The sequence below is a fragment of the Sylvia atricapilla genome, chromosome 3 (genome assembly GCF_009819655.1).
Source record: "Sylvia atricapilla isolate bSylAtr1 chromosome 3, bSylAtr1.pri, whole genome shotgun sequence".
Classification (NCBI taxonomy): Eukaryota; Metazoa; Chordata; class Aves; order Passeriformes; family Sylviidae; genus Sylvia; species Sylvia atricapilla.
The window spans coordinates 24936186-24955224 of record NC_089142.1 but is presented as its reverse complement, the minus strand read 5'-3'; the positions used below and the strand labels follow the sequence as shown (position 1 = coordinate 24955224).

At 39.0% G+C, this 19039-nt stretch overlaps 1 protein-coding gene across 1 annotated transcript; it reads left to right on the top strand.

Annotated features, from left to right (window-relative positions):
• Positions 1–1810: 1810 nt before the first annotated feature.
• On the top strand, positions 1811–17575 carry RAB23 (RAB23, member RAS oncogene family). The gene is made up of 7 exons (XM_066314960.1): positions 1811–1954; positions 4119–4318; positions 5128–5213; positions 10323–10479; positions 11933–12015; positions 13239–13331; positions 14189–17575. The coding sequence occupies exons 2-7, from the start codon at positions 4164–4166 to the stop codon at positions 14326–14328; spliced, it is 714 nt and encodes a 237-aa protein (XP_066171057.1). The 5' UTR covers positions 1811–1954; positions 4119–4163; the 3' UTR covers positions 14329–17575.
• Positions 17576–19039: the final 1464 nt, after the last annotated feature.

Here is a 19039-nt window from a genome sequence, read left to right as displayed (position 1 = left end):
TGTCACAGAAAGGGATCTAGAAGCTGAAAAGTTAACATTGTGGTAGGTGTTTTATGGGGTTGGGCATATTTAGTTTGCTGAAGAGAAATTTCACAGGTAATGTGCATACTGGTAGCTGCAAATGGAAAAGATATCCAAGAAGAGGTGCCAGTCAGTCTCTGTGAAAAGATGTAGTAAGATCCAGTGACTGGAATGTTAATTTAGACATATTGAAAAGAGGTAAAAAGTTTTAATTGCAAAACAAGTCACACTGCTAGCTGATCTCATCACCAGTCATCAAAAAATGTACAAGCTAAAGCCTTGACATTCATGAATATATCAGTTCTTTCATTCTTCTCTTTCCTTTGTGGGACATTTTAAGAACAGTTTCCTGGATTGCTCTCAATACACCCATAAGACATGCTGGAATGCTTTAGCCTCACTGAATTGCTGGGGTTTTACAAAGAAGTACCTGACCACTGCCAACATGACAGGCGGGTCACAGTACATGTCTAGCCTTATGCTTCACAAAAGCACTACCCAATATATAGTATTTAAAGAACAAATATTAAAATTTATAATTACTTAGAGCCATCACTAATTTAATTATAGAACTTAAGAAAGGCTCTTTTCTCCAACCTTGTACAGCTGTGGCCACAAGCTCCCTTTTCCAGTCAACAGAGAGAATCGAAGGAGCAGTCCCCCCGGGATACCTGACACCCATCTGAAGGTGAACCATACACACAAGTATTTACAATGTAAGGCATTAGGTGAGATGAATCCCAGCCACACCCTCAACGTCTCCCATGATGAGAACAGGGAAGTGTGATAAGGCACACTTCCAATATATTACTTTGGTATTAGGCAAGTAACAAATTTCTCGTAATGTGAGGACTCTCCAGTTCAAGGCCTTTTGGAACAGAGAAGCCCTGGCATCAGTGAGATTCTGAGACTGTGAGCCAGCATCTGCTTCAACAAAATGAACGTATACATTTCAAAACAAAAACCATGCATAAAATCTTGCTATTCCTTTGGGATGTAGCTGCACGATGTTCTAATCCAAAAAGTATTTATTTAGGCACAGGCATAACTAACTGACTCTAGAACAAAGCTGTTGCCTTGGGAAGCACAGGACAGGCATAGAGAGCTCTCTGTTGTGGAAGGCAGATTTCACCCACCCACACCTGGGAATATCTGAGTGTTACTTGGCCGTCTTTGAGTAGCAAGAGGGCCGGGGGCACGAAGAGCAGCCACCCCAGCCAGAGATGTGCTCTGCACTATGGAAAGGGCTTTTAAGGCAGTGGACATCTTCCGGCAGTGTAACTTAGAAAACCAACCGACCAAAAAACCAAAATAAGGGGTTAATAAAGGTTAAATCTTCAGATTTCACTTCTGTAGTTATACTAAAACGTATCCTGTTCAGTGTATAGTCTGGGAGCTGGCAGACCACGTGCCACTGTGATGGGCACATCTCGGTTAGAAAAAAAGGGTGCTACACACAGGGAGGCAGCTGCCTTCCGTGGGAGCCTAAGGAAAGCCCGTGGCTGATCACACGGTTTTGTTTGTCATGAGGATGAGGTGAGGAATGCAGACGTATAGGGAATGGACATGGGATGAAGGCACCTCGTGGACAAGGAAAGATCAGCCTTGTCCGGATCTTTCCTCAGGAACCCAGACGAAAACCGCTCAAAAGCGACTTCTCTCTCGCCTGAAGGCCGACTGGGGAGCACCACGGCCGCAGCCCAGCCCCGCGGGAGCGGGTCCGCACGCCGCGGGGGCGTGGGCAGCGGGCAGGCGCCTCCCCGAGCGGCGCCCCCGGTCCTGACGGCGCTTCCGGGCGGGGGAGTCGGGATGTGCGTCCGGGTTGGGTCGGCCCCAGCGAGTGGTTTCCTCTCGCCTTCCCTCCGTCTCCTCTTCCCGGCGCGCCTCCACCGCCGTGCCCCGGAGGGAGCGCCGCCCGCTCCGTGAGGGCTTGGTGAGAGGGGCCGCGGCCGGGCGGCCATCGCAGCCGGAGCGCCGCGGGCGGGAGCGGGGCCGGGGCCGCGGGAGGGGCCGGGGCGGCCGAACCTCCGCCCTCGGCGTGGTCTCTCGGGCAGGGCCGGGAGATGTCCGTGGGATGGATCCCTGCGCGGAGACCCGTGGGTGGCTGCCTCTGTTCTCGCCCAAAATGGCCATCCGCCTTCCCGGTGCTAGCGGGGCTTGCCGAACTCCGGGTAGCCGGGTGTCGGCTAATGCAGTCAGGAAACATCATCTGTCTGAGCGAGCCGGGCGAAGGGATCGGGTAGCCGCGCTCTGCCGGCGCGGGTGTGAGTGTGGTCATGGGCAGAGCCTTCAGTTCCCCCTCCCTTCGAAAGGAGGGTGATCTGAGTCTTGGGAGGAAATTTGCCACTCTGCGGCTGCAGAATGTTACTGTGATGATATCCCGGCACAGCAGAAGGTGGGGGAAACTTAGCTTTTATCAGGTAGACAGCGATAAAGTTGTAGCAAGTCGAAGGCGATCAAGAGAGACTTCAGAGCCTTGGAACAGCTGGTTAAGGGACCAAGAACACAAGCAGCGTTCTCTTCTGGCCTTCCAATCATAGAGAATGAAGTTGGAAGAGAGGGGAAGAGCTTGGTGTTACTGGCAGAATTTTGGTTTTTTGGTGGTGGGTCAGTCTACACAACAACCATGCTTGCCGGCAATAGATGGGGCACACCTGTTTCGAAGGAGAAAACTACATTTACAAGAGTTAGGACTCACTGAAGGAATTTTAGACTAGATGGGAAGGGGAAAATGGATAAAACCAGGCTGTAGAGAAGAGTTTGGGGGAGGCATGCATTTGAAGGATGGTGGTCCAGAGAGTGGTGGTGAGTAGATTTAAATCTATCTGGCAGCTGGTTTGCTCGTGGTGTTCCCCAGGCCTTAGTGTTTGTGCCAGTCCTGTTTAATAACTTTACCAGTGATCTTGACAATGCAATTGCGTGCACCCTCAGTCAGTTGGCAGGTGACACCAAGTTGGATGGGAATGTTAATCTGCTGAAGGCCAGGAAGGCCCCACAGAGGCATCTGGACAGACTGAATTGATGGTCCAAGGCCAACTGTGTGAGATGAAACAAAGCCAAGTGGCAGCTCCTACGCTTGGGTCACAACAACCCCATGCAGAGCTACAGGCTGGGGGCAGAGTGGCTGGAATGGGGCCAAGAGGGAAAGGACCTGAAGGTGCTGGTTTACATTTGACTGAACATGACCAGTGTGTGCCCAGGTGGCCAAGCAGGCCAGTGGCATCCTGGCCTGTGTCAGCGATAGTGTGGGCAGCAGGACCAGGGCAGGGGTTGTCCCTCTGTACTCAGTACTGAGGTGAGGCCACACCTCAAAATCCTGTGTGCAGTTCTGGGCCCCTCACTGTGAGGAAGACATTGAGGGGCTGGAGCAAGTCCGGACAAGGGATGAGGTGAAGGGTCTAGAACACCAGTCCTATGAAAAATGGCTGAGGGAGCTGGGGTCATTTACCCTGGGGAAAGGGAGGCTCAGGGGAAACCTTATTGCTTTCTACAACTGCCTGAAAGGAGGTTGTAGCAAGGTGGGGGTCTCATCTGCAAGTAACAAGTGGTAGAACAAGCGGAAATGGGCTCAAGGTTTGCCAGGGTAGTTTTAGTTTAAATATTAGAAAAAATTCTTCACTGAAAAGCATTGAAACAGCCCGCCTGGGACGGTGGGGCAGCATCACCATCCGTGGAGGTATTTAAAAGATGTGTGCACGTGGCACGTAGGGACATGGTTTAGCACTTGGCAGCATTGGGTTAATGATTGGACTTGCTGAACTTTGAGGTCTTTTCCAACATTAACGATTCCGTGATTTTGTAGTTCATTGCCTCCATTTCTTCCTCATTAAGAAAAAAAGCCGCCAAAACATCAGTGAAATATCTTTACAATAAGCCAAATAAAATATTCTCTACTTCCAATTTTTACTAATTTTTGATTAATAAGTGTCATACCAAAGCTAGTTAAATAACTTGCCTGTTGTCACTTAAGCAATCTGTGACGGAGACAGAAATAAATTGTATTATCTATATGCACCTTAATCTGTGTGATCGTCTTTCCTCTTGCTTTCTATTCACAGCATTTTTATGACCATAATAGCTATTTACTTTGTTGACAGAATCAGTAGTTTCCTGAATAAACCAGAGTCACCTGAGACGCAAAGATGTTGGAAGAAGATATGGAGGTGGCCATCAAGGTGGTAGTAGTAGGAAATGGAGCTGTTGGGAAGTCCAGTATGATTCAGCGATATTGCAAGGGGATTTTTACAAAAGACTACAAGAAAACTATTGGTGTAGATTTCCTGGAAAGACAGATCCAGTATGTATTAAAGAGATGACTTACTATTGATTTTTATCTCTCTATTTCTTTTTTCTGTTGTAATCTTGAAATTTATGAAGACTTGGAAAACAAGGCCTGCTGTTTCTGAAGCACACTAAAGGGAGTTGTTTTCTCTCTTGCACTGTGGGTTAAAGTTATATCCTTTATTCTCCATCCAAAATTTAAAATGATAAATAAATTCTGGAATCTCTGCCATACCAAACTCTTTGACAAGTTTGCTTTGTATTCTACCACCTATTGATTATTTTTACATTTCTTTTTGTGATTTTTTGTGAAGAAGTGAAACTGCTTATGAGAAAGGAATTACACAAATTTATTAGCCAATATAGAAAAAGTGTCTGTGAAAGAATCAGTTAGAGTCTTTATGCAGTACAAGCAGATAATATCCAATTATATTTGGTAAAGTGGAAAATCATATGATAATGAAGAGTGAGAAAATTCTATGAATTCTGCAAGCTGATTAAAAAGACAAAAGCACCATTCTCAGGCACCTAAGTTTTGTTCTCATGTCTCTTATTTTTCATTGTAGAGGGAAATGTAGAGGAAGAAGAGGAAGGGAAGAGGAAAATGTAATACAGATTGTCTGTAAAGAGCAATAACTTAGTTGAGGGACTATTCCATAGTATGTTATGAAGGTGAATGAATATTAATAATGTTACATTATGTTCAAATCCAGTTAAATTGATTTGGACTACTCTTATAGTGTAGAAACAGAAGTATTTCCTTGTCAATTGTTTTGATTTGATCCTGTTACTGTATTGATCACAAAACTGTCTTGTTTATTTCAGAGTTAATGGTGAAGATGTCAGACTAATGTTATGGGACACTGCTGGTCAAGAGGAATTTGATGCAATAACTAAGGCCTACTATAGAGGTGAAAATACTGTGTGTGTTGTTTGGTAGTTGTTGGGTTTTCTTGGTCTGCTCATCTCTAAAATACTTTCGTATCTTTGTATTAAGAATTTCAGTTTTTTCAAGTGTGTGCAAAGTATGTTTAGTTCAGCTTTTTCAATTCTTAAATATTTTTTCTCTTTGTGCAAGTTTCTTGTCTTAATTATGTCTGCCTTATGCAGTAGTGCCCTTTAGAAAGCATTGAATGAAATTAGACAAATACCTGCGCGGAAACTGGATGGAATGTAGACATTCAGTCAATCAGATGCTAATGTATATTCTCCCTCTAGAAGTGTTTCATTGTTTCTATGAGACACACATTGGTAAGTATTCCAAAAACTGTGGATGAGGCACATAGTAATTAATCCAAGGAGGGGAAAATCCAGCAGTCATCCTAGAAAGACAGTTTACAGGGCACAGCAGTTCTTTTGGTAGTCAGTCTGCCTTGAATATGTTAAAACAAGAGCAGTAAGAAAAGTGTATTCACTTCATAAAATAAACTGTATTATTTGTGTAAAGGCAGCTTATCTATTTAACCAGTTACAAATTGCATACTTAAGCTTTCTTTGCTTAAAATTTAACAATGATTCTGTAGATAGTGTTTTTTGGTTTTTTGTTTTTTTTTTTAATGGGAGAGATAAAAATGACTTGGCAAAGATTCCACTGTTCAGTTCTTGCAGCTAATTACCTGAGGTGGGGTGGAAAATATACTACTATGGTATAAAATTACCCCATTTAGAGATAAAATAATGATTATGCCAAGCTGTTTCAGGGTGTTATACTCTTATGATCTTTTTATATTTCATAATCAATTTGCTAATAGGTGGGGGGTTTTGGTGATACTTGTTGTTGCCTGTGATTAATGATTACGATTTTCTCAGCAGAAGATCTTCTTTTGTCATGTGGATATAGATAATTTACAGCTGACAAGTTGAGAATATGAATTTTAGATGGTAGTAGTTCATTATCTTGGAGCTTCCCTTTTACTGTCCTGGCCCTTGGTCCTCTTGTGTGCTTTGCTCTCCTCAGTTGTTTCAAGCCAAAGACTTTTTCTCCTAATTATTTGGAATGATAGGCTGGAATATGGAGTGTTGAGAAGAAGTCAGAAGTACACCTACTGGCCTCACTTAGCACAAGCAATCTGGTGGTTTAAAAACAAAATAAAAAAATTTGCAGGAATATCTTGAAATCTTGGTCATAACTCATGCCAAGCATAGTGCTGTTATATCTCCACTTTGGAGATCTTTGTACAGAAGTTCTTTGCTCTGAAGCCGAACACAGTCAGCCTGTACACACTGTAGCAGCATGATGGGTATACAATAAATAGTTCAAGGTGTCAGACACAGGGACTGCTCTGCACTAGACTTGGACTTATGCAGGACAAGGGAAATCAGAAGAGCCTGGCATGCAATTTTGGTCTAGCTTCAGCAATCACACTATTATAGAAGCAAAAAGTGAAGCTTACTTTGGAAATGCCAGGATTCTATTGCTGATAAAGGAAGGACACCTCAAAGATAGGTAAGATAAATGCTGGTTGTTAATTTAAGGTTTGACTGTACCACAGGTCACTGTCCCACTATCATTGCACTTATGTACTCCCCTAGGACAGTGTGTATTGTCCGTTCTTCAGTGCTCACACATGAATGCTTCAGAGCCTGTCTCTGAGTGTTTCTTGTCCAGGAACCAAATTCATTCAGCCTTGCAGAGAAAGAGAATTGGAGCTGACAGTGGATTTGTCGTGTGGTTTTCTATATGCAGGCAAATGTATGCTGCCAGTGTAGTTGCACGCCCAATTACATGCAAGGAGTCCAGCAGCCTAAATTCAGAGTTGAAGGAAGCACTGTATGAATTTAATAATTTATTTTTTTGTATTATACCATGCATCTTCTCACAAGTTTCTGTGTGATTGAAGTCAAATGTTTCTCAAGGCAAAATTTGGTCATTTCTTCATGCATATATCTCCTTCCTTCTGCTACCACTGGTATATCTTGAAGATCTTTGTTAGGCTTTTGATGGAAAACAGACATCTTGCTCATTTGTGTGTTACTTAGTTGCCGATTACTCAAATTGTCAGGATCCTCATTTTATTGCAAAATAGTTCATTCTTCATAATCAAGCCTTCATAGGATTGCTTTAGTTTGCATTAGTTTTCATTAGTTTGCATTTGTTAACTTTTCTTGTCTGTAGCAAATATGATAATGGAAGGCCTGCAATACTGCCTTGGTACAGTTCTTTTAGATACTGTTATGGAGACATTAAATCCTGCTGAGCCTATTAAAGACAGCCAGGATCCACAGAAGTTAGAACATCAACAGTAAACAAGAATTTCTGGATGATGATAATGGATTTTGATCTCAGTGTGAGATTGAAAAGTCACTGTCAGTTTTATAGCCTGGAATTTCTATTGTAGCCTGGAAAAGCTGAGGCAAAGTACTGAGTGAAATGAGCAGGGTCAGGTGTAAAGCCCTGTGAGAGAACCCCCAAGGCAAGGAGTTTCCTTACACTTTTTCTATTGCAAAGGCTTTGTGCCATTATGAAAGGAAAAAAAAAAGTGGTTATGGAGTCTATGGGGATAGGATAGTCGGCTGAGCTCAGCTTTGAGACCAGTTCAGCTGGCAAGCTCATGCTTTACTTGAAAGCAGTAGCACTAGTCTCTACATTTTTTTCTGAATTGCTCTAGATATAAATATTATGTCAGTGATTCTGCAGGCGGTTGGAACATTTTAAAATATAGAGGAATTATCAATGCAGTAATTACACACAATGTCATTTTCTTCAGTACTTTAAAGTAGCTTTATGGAACAGCTTAGAAAAGAACTTTAATTTAAAATATTCATTGAGAACATCCTGAGCTGTTATGCTCCTGTTTGACACTGTCCTGAGGCTTTGCTGCTGTGCTTGTTGTTGTCCATAATCTGTTGTATGACAGAGGGGTGTATGATTCCATTAGCAGTAGGTAACTGAGATAGTAACGTTACTGACTCCTGAATATTGTCAGTGCCGACATTAAAAAAGGTGTTTACGTGGCTAATTTCTAAGGTTTGTCTTTTTATTTTCCTCCTTAGAACTCTTAGATGGATATTATAATTTCTTAAATTGTTTACATTTTCAATAAAAATACAGAGTATTTAGCAGATTTCTTGAAGTTGAAAAGAATTTGCATATTAAAATCTTTGCCCTGCAGTATCTTCTGTTGAACTCTGTTGCTGTACTAACTTCTGCACAATACTGAACTGTCCTTCAGAAAGACCACAGGTGATACTGTTTTGCATTCAGTCTGAGAGGAAAACAGCTTTTTTCTTCTCTTCTTAAATAAACATCTGACAGAGTTACTGGGTTAGTTAAATCTGATACTTCCAATCCAGCGATTGAAAACTTTGGTAGATGTTTGGAAATACATAATGATATGAGTGTATAGAATTTGTCATTGTTGATGACACTTGTTTGACTGTTGTTTGTTGTAAAAATCTTGAAGGTCCTTAAAAATATTTCAGTTTGATTCTTTATTAAATCCTGTCATATAATTCCCTTTTGAAACAAATTCTCTTTGCCTACCACGTGCTAGGGCTTTTCCCTCTAAACGTACTGTTAACCTGTGGTAGCACTCAGAAGGAATGGGGGGAAGGAGAAAGATGAAGTGAAGGTGTTATAGTCTGGAAACTTCATAAAGGATTTCTTGGTCTTAAAACTGAACAAGGTGATGTTTACAGGTGGTGGGAGTATTTTAATAAGTGCTCTCATCTCCGTTAAGCTACCTTGTGAGATAATAGGCAATCTAAAATGCAAACTAACCTGCTTTGGAAAGAATAATGAATTTTACACCTATGTCACAGGAATTGCTTCAGAATAATTGCATACTTTAGAGTACACTGTGGACAGTAGGGAAGACAAACAGTTTCACAACACAAATAATAGGGGAAATTATGGAAGACCGCATTGCTGCTTTTTTTACTGAGCTTCAGTTGAAGTTTTTAGGGCAGTTTTTATTGTTTTGTATAAAACTATACCAGAACAGTCTTAATATGCATGTGGAAGAATGTTAAAGAGCATAGGAAGTGTTTCTCAAGATAGACTCTGAACTTGGCTTTTAAAAAGCTAAATAAAAGTAAATCTATTAAGAGAACTTGTGTGCTTTGTGTCAGAGAGATACAAAGATAAACAGAATACAGGAATTGGGTATACTTGGTAAAACTCTGAGATAAAATTCATACTGATAAAAAATTTTTCATGCTATGTGATATTGATTTGAGATGTTCACCACAAGATTATACTAGAGTCTCAAAAATGCTGGCTATCTATTCCTTTCATACTCTGTTACTAAACAACTAGTATATTGAAGGCATATAAATAATGAAGTGTGGAAAGAAAAGCAGTTTCTGAAGAATAACAAAGGCTACTGGACAGTCAAAATACCATACACTAATATTTCAGCTGTGGAAGTACCTTCCCAGTATCCATGGTGTTTAACAATTATTTATTTATAAAACCATAACAGAAGGTTTTGTATAATACATCATAGCGCTCTGATAGAATTATTAGGCTATCTGATATTATTAATTAGAAACACACTTATTTTCCCCAAAAAGCTACCAACAATTTACTTGAAATAATCACAACTTCATCTGAAACCTTTTTAAAGTTTTCTGCTTTTCAGAATCCAAATTACTGTACCACAAAGAATAATGTGAAATATGCTTTACAGATGCTCATACAGGAAAAAGTTGCCTTCTGGCCTCCATTAATCTGTCTGTAAAAGAGCAATAAACAAACCTTCCCTTCCCTTTTTCTAGCCTTTCCAAATCTCCTCCTGTTCCTTTCCCCTGTGTACATGCAATATGCTGGAATTAGCTTTAAAGGTAACAGACCCATAGTCATCATGAAGGTGGCTGTAATGATCAAAAGAATATGGCAATGAATTTTCATTTAGGGAATCCATGACCAGTGGTTTGACACAAGCTGCTGGTAAAAATGCATGTTTATGGGAAATACTTGAAAAATCCCTCATATTTTAAATACATTGCAATTTATTTTTCTATTGTTTTTTGGCTAATTTGTGTGTATTTGTATTTGTAATTTATTTGTATGTTTCTAGGAGCCCAGGCTTGTGTTCTTGTGTTTTCTACAACTGACAGAGAGTCCTTCAAAGCAATCCCTACCTGGAAGGAAAAAGTAGTGACTGAAGTTGGAGACATTCCCACAGTTCTTGTGCAGAATAAGATTGATCTTCTTGATGACTCTTGCATAAAGAAGTAGGAGTTCTCTTGTACTACTTTTAAAGATCAATAGGTGCCCCCTGTATGCACAAGTTTTAAGAAAAGAAGTCTGTGGGAGTTTCTAGTGAAGACTTAGAGTATCTGGGTTGTCCCTCCTGTGTCCTGCATCCACATGTGCCCTAGGAGCACACGGGGCAGGTGTTGCTGCATGAGTGTAGATACTGGGGCAGATGTGCTGCAAAGCTAGGAGCTTTCTGTTTGTTTCATGCTGCATCCTGAAGCCAAAAGTAATAGCAGAATGGCATGAAAAGTTTGGTTCTGGCATAATATAAGTCACACTTTTTTTCTTTTTTTTTTTTGAAATTCAGAAAATCTAAAACTATAAATTTTCTCTCCTGTTAAAATTCAGTTGCTTTTAAACCATGCTGTGCACCACTGAAGGCACATTGGCTGTTTGGCTAGCAAATGCTTGCTAATATTCTTTGCTTTCTTTAATTTGTTTTTTATTATTAATTTTTATCAAAACATTGTTACTCTGTAGAGATACGTATGTGGTGATATTCTCAAACTGCATGGTGCTGAATCTTCCTTGCTGTATTTTTCTTTACAGATTTTATTGTCAGTTCGTTCTGCTCTTGTGTATGTGACCAACTTCATTCTTGTAATAAAATCAGCTTAACAAATGCTTTTATTTACCACAGCATTTCATGTAGAAAATAGTGCATGATCAAGTTGATCATTCTCCACTTCTTTAATTTCTGTCATCTTCCTGAGAGATTTAAATTATTTCTTCTTTTTGTTGTTTCCTGCACTGGCTTTCTTTGTTGTCTGTTTGCTATCATTGATGGCATTAATCAGCTTCTACTTCTTCTGCAAAGAATTCTGAGGATTTTTCAAAGGAAAAGCAAAATTGCATTTGAACTCCTCCTTTATTCATGGTATGTCACTTAGGTTTGGTTCTCAGAATGTCTGCCTCAGTAACATAATCTTTCTGATGATGTGATTTTCCTTATGGAAGTATTCATAAGTTTCTTAAACTTAAACATAAGTTCTTTTTCACTTCACAGAAAAAAGTAATTCTTAATTTCATCTGTGTTCTCATCTGATTGCGTAGCATGCTGCTTCATTAGGATATACCTAAGGATTAATTTTTGTTGTTCAGAGTTTGCAGTTATAGTGCTGTTAATTACAGCCTCCTTCCTCTTGGTTTCACCAGCACCCTTCCTTGAACCCTTGGGAAGTTTTATTTAATGAAGTCAGTAAATACCGGAAAGAATTCCTTTGAGTCATTAAGAAACTGCATGTAAAATACCTTCTCTTTTTATAGTGGAGATATTGTAAAGAAATTAAGCATTAAGTATATTTGGACTGTCTTGAATTTCTCAACCCGCTTTGCCACATTTAACTTATGACGAAGCATTTTGTTAATGAGAATAAAGGCTGACAGTGAACCAGATGAGGATTTACAGAGTTGCCTTGTGTTGTGCAGTGAGGAGGCGGAGGCGCTGGCCAAGAAGCTGAGGGTGAGGTTCTACCGAGCGTCTGTGAAGGAGGACCTGAACGTGAGCGAAGGTAGGAGGTGCCGCAGGGAGCGCGCGTCCTGCCGCTGCGCCGCGGCCCTGCTGTCCTACACATGGCTGGTACCTACACATCCTGTGTGCTGGTGGCAGCCCTCCTTATTGTCCACGCCTTAAACGCAGCTAATAGGACCTGATAGCAGTGGCTTGGGCCCGTTTCTTTGTGCACATCTTTCTCTTCTACAAACGCGCACAGCTGCAGTGTTTTACAAATGTGTTAAGGCTCCTCAGCCCTAATGACTGTCAGTAAGGACGAGCTTTTAAAACAAATACACGTAGGAGTTCAATTATTGCAACATACAAATTGTTGAACAGATTATTTTGTAATTGTTAATAGTTAATGGATAGAAACAATTATTTTTTTATTTTGGTCATATTTAAATGAAGTACATTAAAAGATTGCATCTCTTGCAGTGTTTTGTCTACTGGTGATATTTTGTTAGTTCCTAAGTACCATTTTTAATGTACTTAATTTTCTAAGAGTAGTCTTATAATTTTGAGTCTCTGTCTTTTGTGGGCTGGATTTGAATAATCATGAACTATACTCCCTAATGATATATTCTTGTTTAATTAGCCAAGATTAATAATAAACTCCCTGTTTCTTTTCTATTAATATCATTTACCATGGGAAAAATCTGCAAGAGAAAATATAAAATGCTTTTGTATCATCTTTAAATGAGTTGAATTACAAATGTAAAAAATCATAACACATCTAGGTTCTGAAAATTCTGCATTAGTTTTATATTTTTTTTAGATTCCTAGGTCAACCTTTTATATGCCAATAGAAATGAGGGTAGAATTAATTAATTAGAAAAAAGTTGTTGCCATGTTTTATTAATAGAATTACTTTACATCACTACTATTTTTCTAAGGCTTCTTGCAAAAAATATATGTAATAAATTCGTACATAACTGTAAAAAGTTTCAAGTTGCATTAATTGAAACATTTGGCAATATGTGTGAGCAAGTTTTTTTAATAAGAGCATTGAGATATTTCCATGCAAGACTTCAGTACTGCAAACTGTAAGAGCTGGGCAGGCACTGGACTGACCTGAGTTCTGCCCAGGCATACAGGCTTGCCCAGAATCACTCACCAGGTAATAATAAACCTGGGGTGTGAAATGCACTTTTGTCACCATGCAGAATTTTGATACAATGGAATGATGATGATGATTTTTAAGCATTCTGTGATGTACCTTTTTTCTTTTGAACTTTTCAGTTTTTAAGTATTTGGCTGATAAATATCTTCAAAAGCTCAAGCAACAAACAGCAGAAGATTCAGAACTAGTACACACAAGCAGTAACAAGATTGGTATGTATACTATAATAAAAAAAACCCACTAGAAATAGTATTTTGTGGCATCAAAGCTTATGGTCTAATCTGTTTCCTTATGGAATTAATACAAGGTGAATCAGGGTCTAATTATTACCTCCCTATCTTAGGATACCATCTCTTTTTGTAAAATAACTTTGTGACTCTTTAAACTTAGAAGATGGTCAAACTGATGCACAAACGTTTCTAGCTGATGCTTGGCAAGTGCCCTTTTACTAAATTTATTTAAACAAGAGTGTGAGAGGATTTGAGAAGGATGCTTGTTGGATTTTTTTAATGTAATTAGCATTACATAGCATTGCTCATCTTGGTGTGGACTTAAAAGACTCATGGGGAAAGAATCTGGCATGTAATCAGAAGGTATCTGTGAGTTGCCTTCTGTAAGAAAACATTGAACTTCTGTAGTTCTTCTTTAAAGAATTTCTGAGTCAGGTAATTTATTTTCCTTAAAGCACTCCCTTTTTATTCAGGCCTTTTACATACGTTTATATCAACAAAGTTTCTGAATTTTGAATCATTGTATTTTTCTCCTATTATGTTACTCAGCTAACCACAACTTTGTGCAGCTAGTAACATACACATCCATACACAGATGAGTGCATATGCTGCCCTTCAATTACACAGATGCATACCAGCTTTAAATACTGCCTGGCTAGTAATTGCAACTGCCTCTACTTCCAATTTAGCTGCAAAATTGACCCAAAATAGATTTAAGAACTAGTGTATACCTTTGAGGTGCTCTACTGTGCCTTAGCAGGTGTTGCATCTAAAGTGTTTATGTATTATGCTGCAAGCAGCAAACAAATACAAATACTTCTCTTGTCTGAATTCTGTAGGTGTTTTTAATACAACTGGTGGAAGTCATTCCAACCAAAATTCTAGCACTCTTAATGGTGGAGATGTCATCAACCTTAAACCCAACAAACAGAGGACCAAGAAAAACAGAAGTCCTTTTAGCAACTGCAGTATACCTTAGACCACTTTGGAGGAAATGAAGCAACTCAGAGAATTGGATGGAAGTTGTGCAATTGAATACAGAATAAAGCCAGCTGTAGAGGTATTTTTACCGGTGCTTTAGCGAATCTTGTGCCTCCTTGACAGAGGGTGGATTGATTTAGATGAACTTGCTGATGATGCCATGAGTTTGTTGTGTGGCCTGAGACACCTGGTGGCGACACACAGAACCGTGGCTGCCTCGTGCACTTTGTACAGATTAGGTGAGCTTTTCCTTTTTCAAGGAATTACTTACAGAGCTATGAACTAGGTATTGCTGAATTGCAAAGCACATTTAATGTAAGGATAATACTTAGACGTATAGGTACGGTCTGTAACTCCATGGCCCAATGTAATGTAGCAACTAAATTTCAAAGAAAATACTAGAATCGGTTAGTCAGGACACTACCAAGATAAATGAAGAGCAAAAAAACACTACTTCATTTTATGCCTGACCATATTAATATGGATTCTGGCAGTCCTGTGGGTGCAAGATCCTTGCATTATATATATGTGTGCTAAGGTATATATGTAAACATTTGGGATGAATATCTAGGCTTTGTACCAGTGTTTACGTTACTTGGAAATCAGGTAATAATCATCAAATAGAATCTTCCAATTGTCCTTTAAAAATGTTGCATTTCAGATGAGGCTTTCCAAGCTGCCACTGTGTATGTTTAACTTGCTATACTTTGGGCCTAAAAGCTTAGATTTAAAAATGTATGGTGCCAAAAATGCTCCTTTTTACCTAATGCTATGCTACAGATGTTTTGTAAGTTTGTTTCTCTCAGTCTTAACAGGTTGAACAAATAATACTAATAGGTATTCAGAAGGAACACATAATCATATTCTTGTTCAAATTTGATTGTTGTATCCTGTGTTGTCTTACAAAAAAGGAATTTTCGAAGTGGTGTTACACAATATTTATCTTACATGAAATTTTTTCATAGATATCATAAACTAAGTTACAGGGATCCAAAAAATTGCAGCTGATTATGTTAGGGAGACATCCTTGAATGTTGTCTCAGATTTAAAGTTAAGGAAATCTAATTCTGCAAGATGAGAGAGATGGCAAAAAATTTTCAAAGTGCTTTGGTAATTTTACAGAACTCATTTTGATGCTTAGGAGCCCAAATCTATCTTCAAGGTTATTTGGGCTAAGGCTCCTAAATCACTAAGGTGCTTTTAAAAGTGCTAAGCAAGATACCTTTTATTTAGCAAAAATGAACACTTTATAATCCTCTTCAAGAGCATGCATGCCTTTTAAAGACTATTCATTTTGTTTACATGTTTTTGTATGGTATGATATAATTTTAACTTTCTAATATTTCTACAAGTCTGCCAGTGACAAATGCAAAATATGCTGCTTAAAAAAATCAGAGTTTTAATAGTTTTATGGATGGTGTATGAGAATGAAAACTGATTGAGTGATCTTGTATATTTTTGAAGGAAGGACTTTTCACTATGTGAATTCATGTAGGAAGCTTGACTGACTTTGTTTCTAAGTCAATGAGTATGAAAACTTACTCCCACTGTCTGCAGGGAGAGAAGTGAGTGGCAAGTTATGCACAAACACTAAAGATCTCTGAACTCTGTATTTTATGTTTACTGTACTAGACTTTCTACTGAGTACCACAGTTTCTCTGACAAGCTATTAGAGATCTCCTGTTGCTGGCAAGAAGGACACTCCATCCCTTCTGCCATTGCAGCAAAACTGTGTGTTCTTCACCATAATGTTTCCTGTAGTTTCTTTTGGATAAAGGCCTCTATTTTTTAACAAGTGCATTTAATCACTGTATATGTAAATGGAGTCAAGTATATCTGTCTTAGCACTTTAAGAAGTAAGGTACTTGGGATAAGATGACTGAACATCATGAGGCCACCTCACAACTTAGGGTAGAGTGTGTGCATGAAGAGTTTTGACAATTGTTTTTAATATGGAAACTTTTACATTTCACTGTCTGTCTGCAAGTTTCATGGGGTTTTATTGATTTTTCATGAAAAACAAACAAAACCGCGGTGTCTGAAACATCTTTTTTTGCCTTGTTTGACTTTGTACAGCATACTGAAAAGTAACTCTTTATTATGTATGACAATTTGTACTATTTTATGTTATACTGTAACACACTGCACAATTAATATAGGCTGTTTGTATTTAAAGTATGTCACTATAAACTACTGTTTTTAATGACTCGGCAGAAATTTTCATCGCTGGAGACTTGACAGACTTGATAAATTTGTGTTGAAATGTAGTGCATATACTTTAATGTAGGAATAGTTATTTGCAGCATTGGGTAACAGATTCCATTTTATTCTCCTCTTAAATCTAAAGTGGATCTTTCTTTGTTGAGACCTTGCAGTGCTTTTCTCCAGTATGACTGAGATGGAAACTGCCCAAATTAACATCTCCCTGGGAAGTGCCCTGCATGTACTCTGCTTGAAAATTTTGATTTTTTATTCTACTGGGGCTAGTGTAAACCAGATGACTTGCATATTGCAGGAACCCTTAGGTATTCACATGATTCTTCAGTGGCACTAACTTGCCTTTTGGAAGAAGACACATGCCTAAGCGTTTTAGCACTTGTGTTGTCCCTCATGAATAATTTTTATTACAAACATTACTTCATTCTCCACTCAAAGTGTACTCAAATATCATATGTTTTAGTCAGCAAAACCTACAGGTGGTAATAAAAATGCTCTTCTCTTTGCATCCCTGGGACTGCATGGTGCATGAGTATGTAGCTCTGTTACGCCCATGGTACCCTGGATTGAGAGCAAGAGATGCTCGTGCCACAAGACACAAAATTCATTGCACTCCTGTATAATATTTTTATATCTCTTGAATAGCTCATTGGCTGGATTATCTGGATCTTGCCACAATTCTTTGCCCTTGGCTGATAAAGTACCACTAGCAGGAAACTTTAGTGATTGTTAATGCCTTAGTGAAGTAGGGATTCACTAAAGAGTATGATGACACTACAGCTTTGTCGCTTCTGTGTTGTATCCATTCAGTGAATGGGTGTTCTCCCAGTACGTGGGGCATTGTTAGATGCAAAGCAGTAATGCTAGGGATGTATTTCCAACTGGAAATAGCAAATCTCAAAGTTGTATGACTGATCACACTAATTTTTGTGCCTCTGTGTGTGTGATTAATTTAAAAAAAATTTAAATATTCCACTTAAGACAATTTTGAAGCTTTCTTATTTTCAGTGTTTCTTAAGGCAACACTTTTGTAGTCAAAATGCCTGAATTACCACACTGTCAGTCTGATTTCCTGTTTCGTTTTTATGCTTCATTATTGGGCTGTAGCACATCTGACCTGAAGCTTTCCTTCACATCATTTCTGTAGAGGTGGGATAATGTAAAGAGCATTGAGCAGCTGAACACACAGCACTCTGGGGCGTTATGTGGGGTACCTGTACAAGGCTCAGCCTGCCCTTGAAGATGTTCATGCACCCTTCAGGCTGAGAGCTCCAGGTGTCAACAGGGTGAATGATCTGCCCTTCTCCTCTGTGGGAGTTCATCATGCAGCAAGCCAGCACACACGCTGCTCCCATTCCAGTGACACTACCTGAGCCCCTGCTGCTTTTCTAAGTGTAGTCGTAGACCTTTGGTTGAAGTTGCATTATCTGAACACTAACTGAACCTAAATTAGAGTGCAAGGATGGTCCAGCAGGCTTGAGTTCATCGAAATGACCTTGCTGTCTTTTTGTAAGAAGCAGAAGTTGTGCACATCTTCATTCTAATGCATGAATATTATTGAGGGAAGAAAATAATTCTCTGTTAAATATGGCATCCAAGCAGGTAATCAAAATTATAGAATGAAAACCAGCAATGCTTAGATTTAAGATGAAAGGTGCTATAATGGAACAAGAGAAACCTGTTAATATTCCATTTAAAAGTGTTTTATATGAGTCATCTCAAAGCCAGGTGAGTCCTAGTACTGAACTAGGCTCATTCTCAGGTTTCTAAAAGGGTTATACTGATAAATACTTTGTCAGTCCTGCCCAACTTGCTAAAGTTGATAAGAAAAACTAAAAATTACTGTGGACCAAGAACACCACCACTCTGATTGTGAAGATTAATATGCATTGTTAATAAATGGCTTAAATGTAACTGGTTAAAAGAGGAAATGTACATAACTAGTTTTATCACCATCATGTTCTCAAGTAAATGTAACAGATTTTTAGAACAAAAAGTCAACATACCATGAACTCCTCAAGCAGAAGAATCAGTGTTTAAAAGTGAGTATCTTATATATGCTGTTTTGTAAAATCCCTACAAAGTAATTCTGCTGTTCTCTTGTAAGTGACACTAGTTGCATCGTGCAACTTAATATGTTTGTTTGCTTATTGTTGAGTCTGATATAAGTCACTACTTTTGTGGTTATATTAAATTGTCAGTATATTAAATTTCAAAAATTGCTGTAACTACAAGCTGTGCAACCTCAATCTGATTGAGAAACATGCTTGTTTTATGTGTGTCTTGCCAACAGCTGGGATCCAAGGCAGCACATGAGAGCACTCAAAGGAACAAGTGTGGACACCCCAGTGCAATAGAAATGGTGTTTCTTACCTCTTGCCTCTGATTTCTTTACCATGTGGTTGAAATACAAAATAGGGATTCTTTTCTCCTTTTCCTGGTCATTTTGCTTTTCATGATTGGTCTGGCCAATACAGTGACAAGGTTTAAGT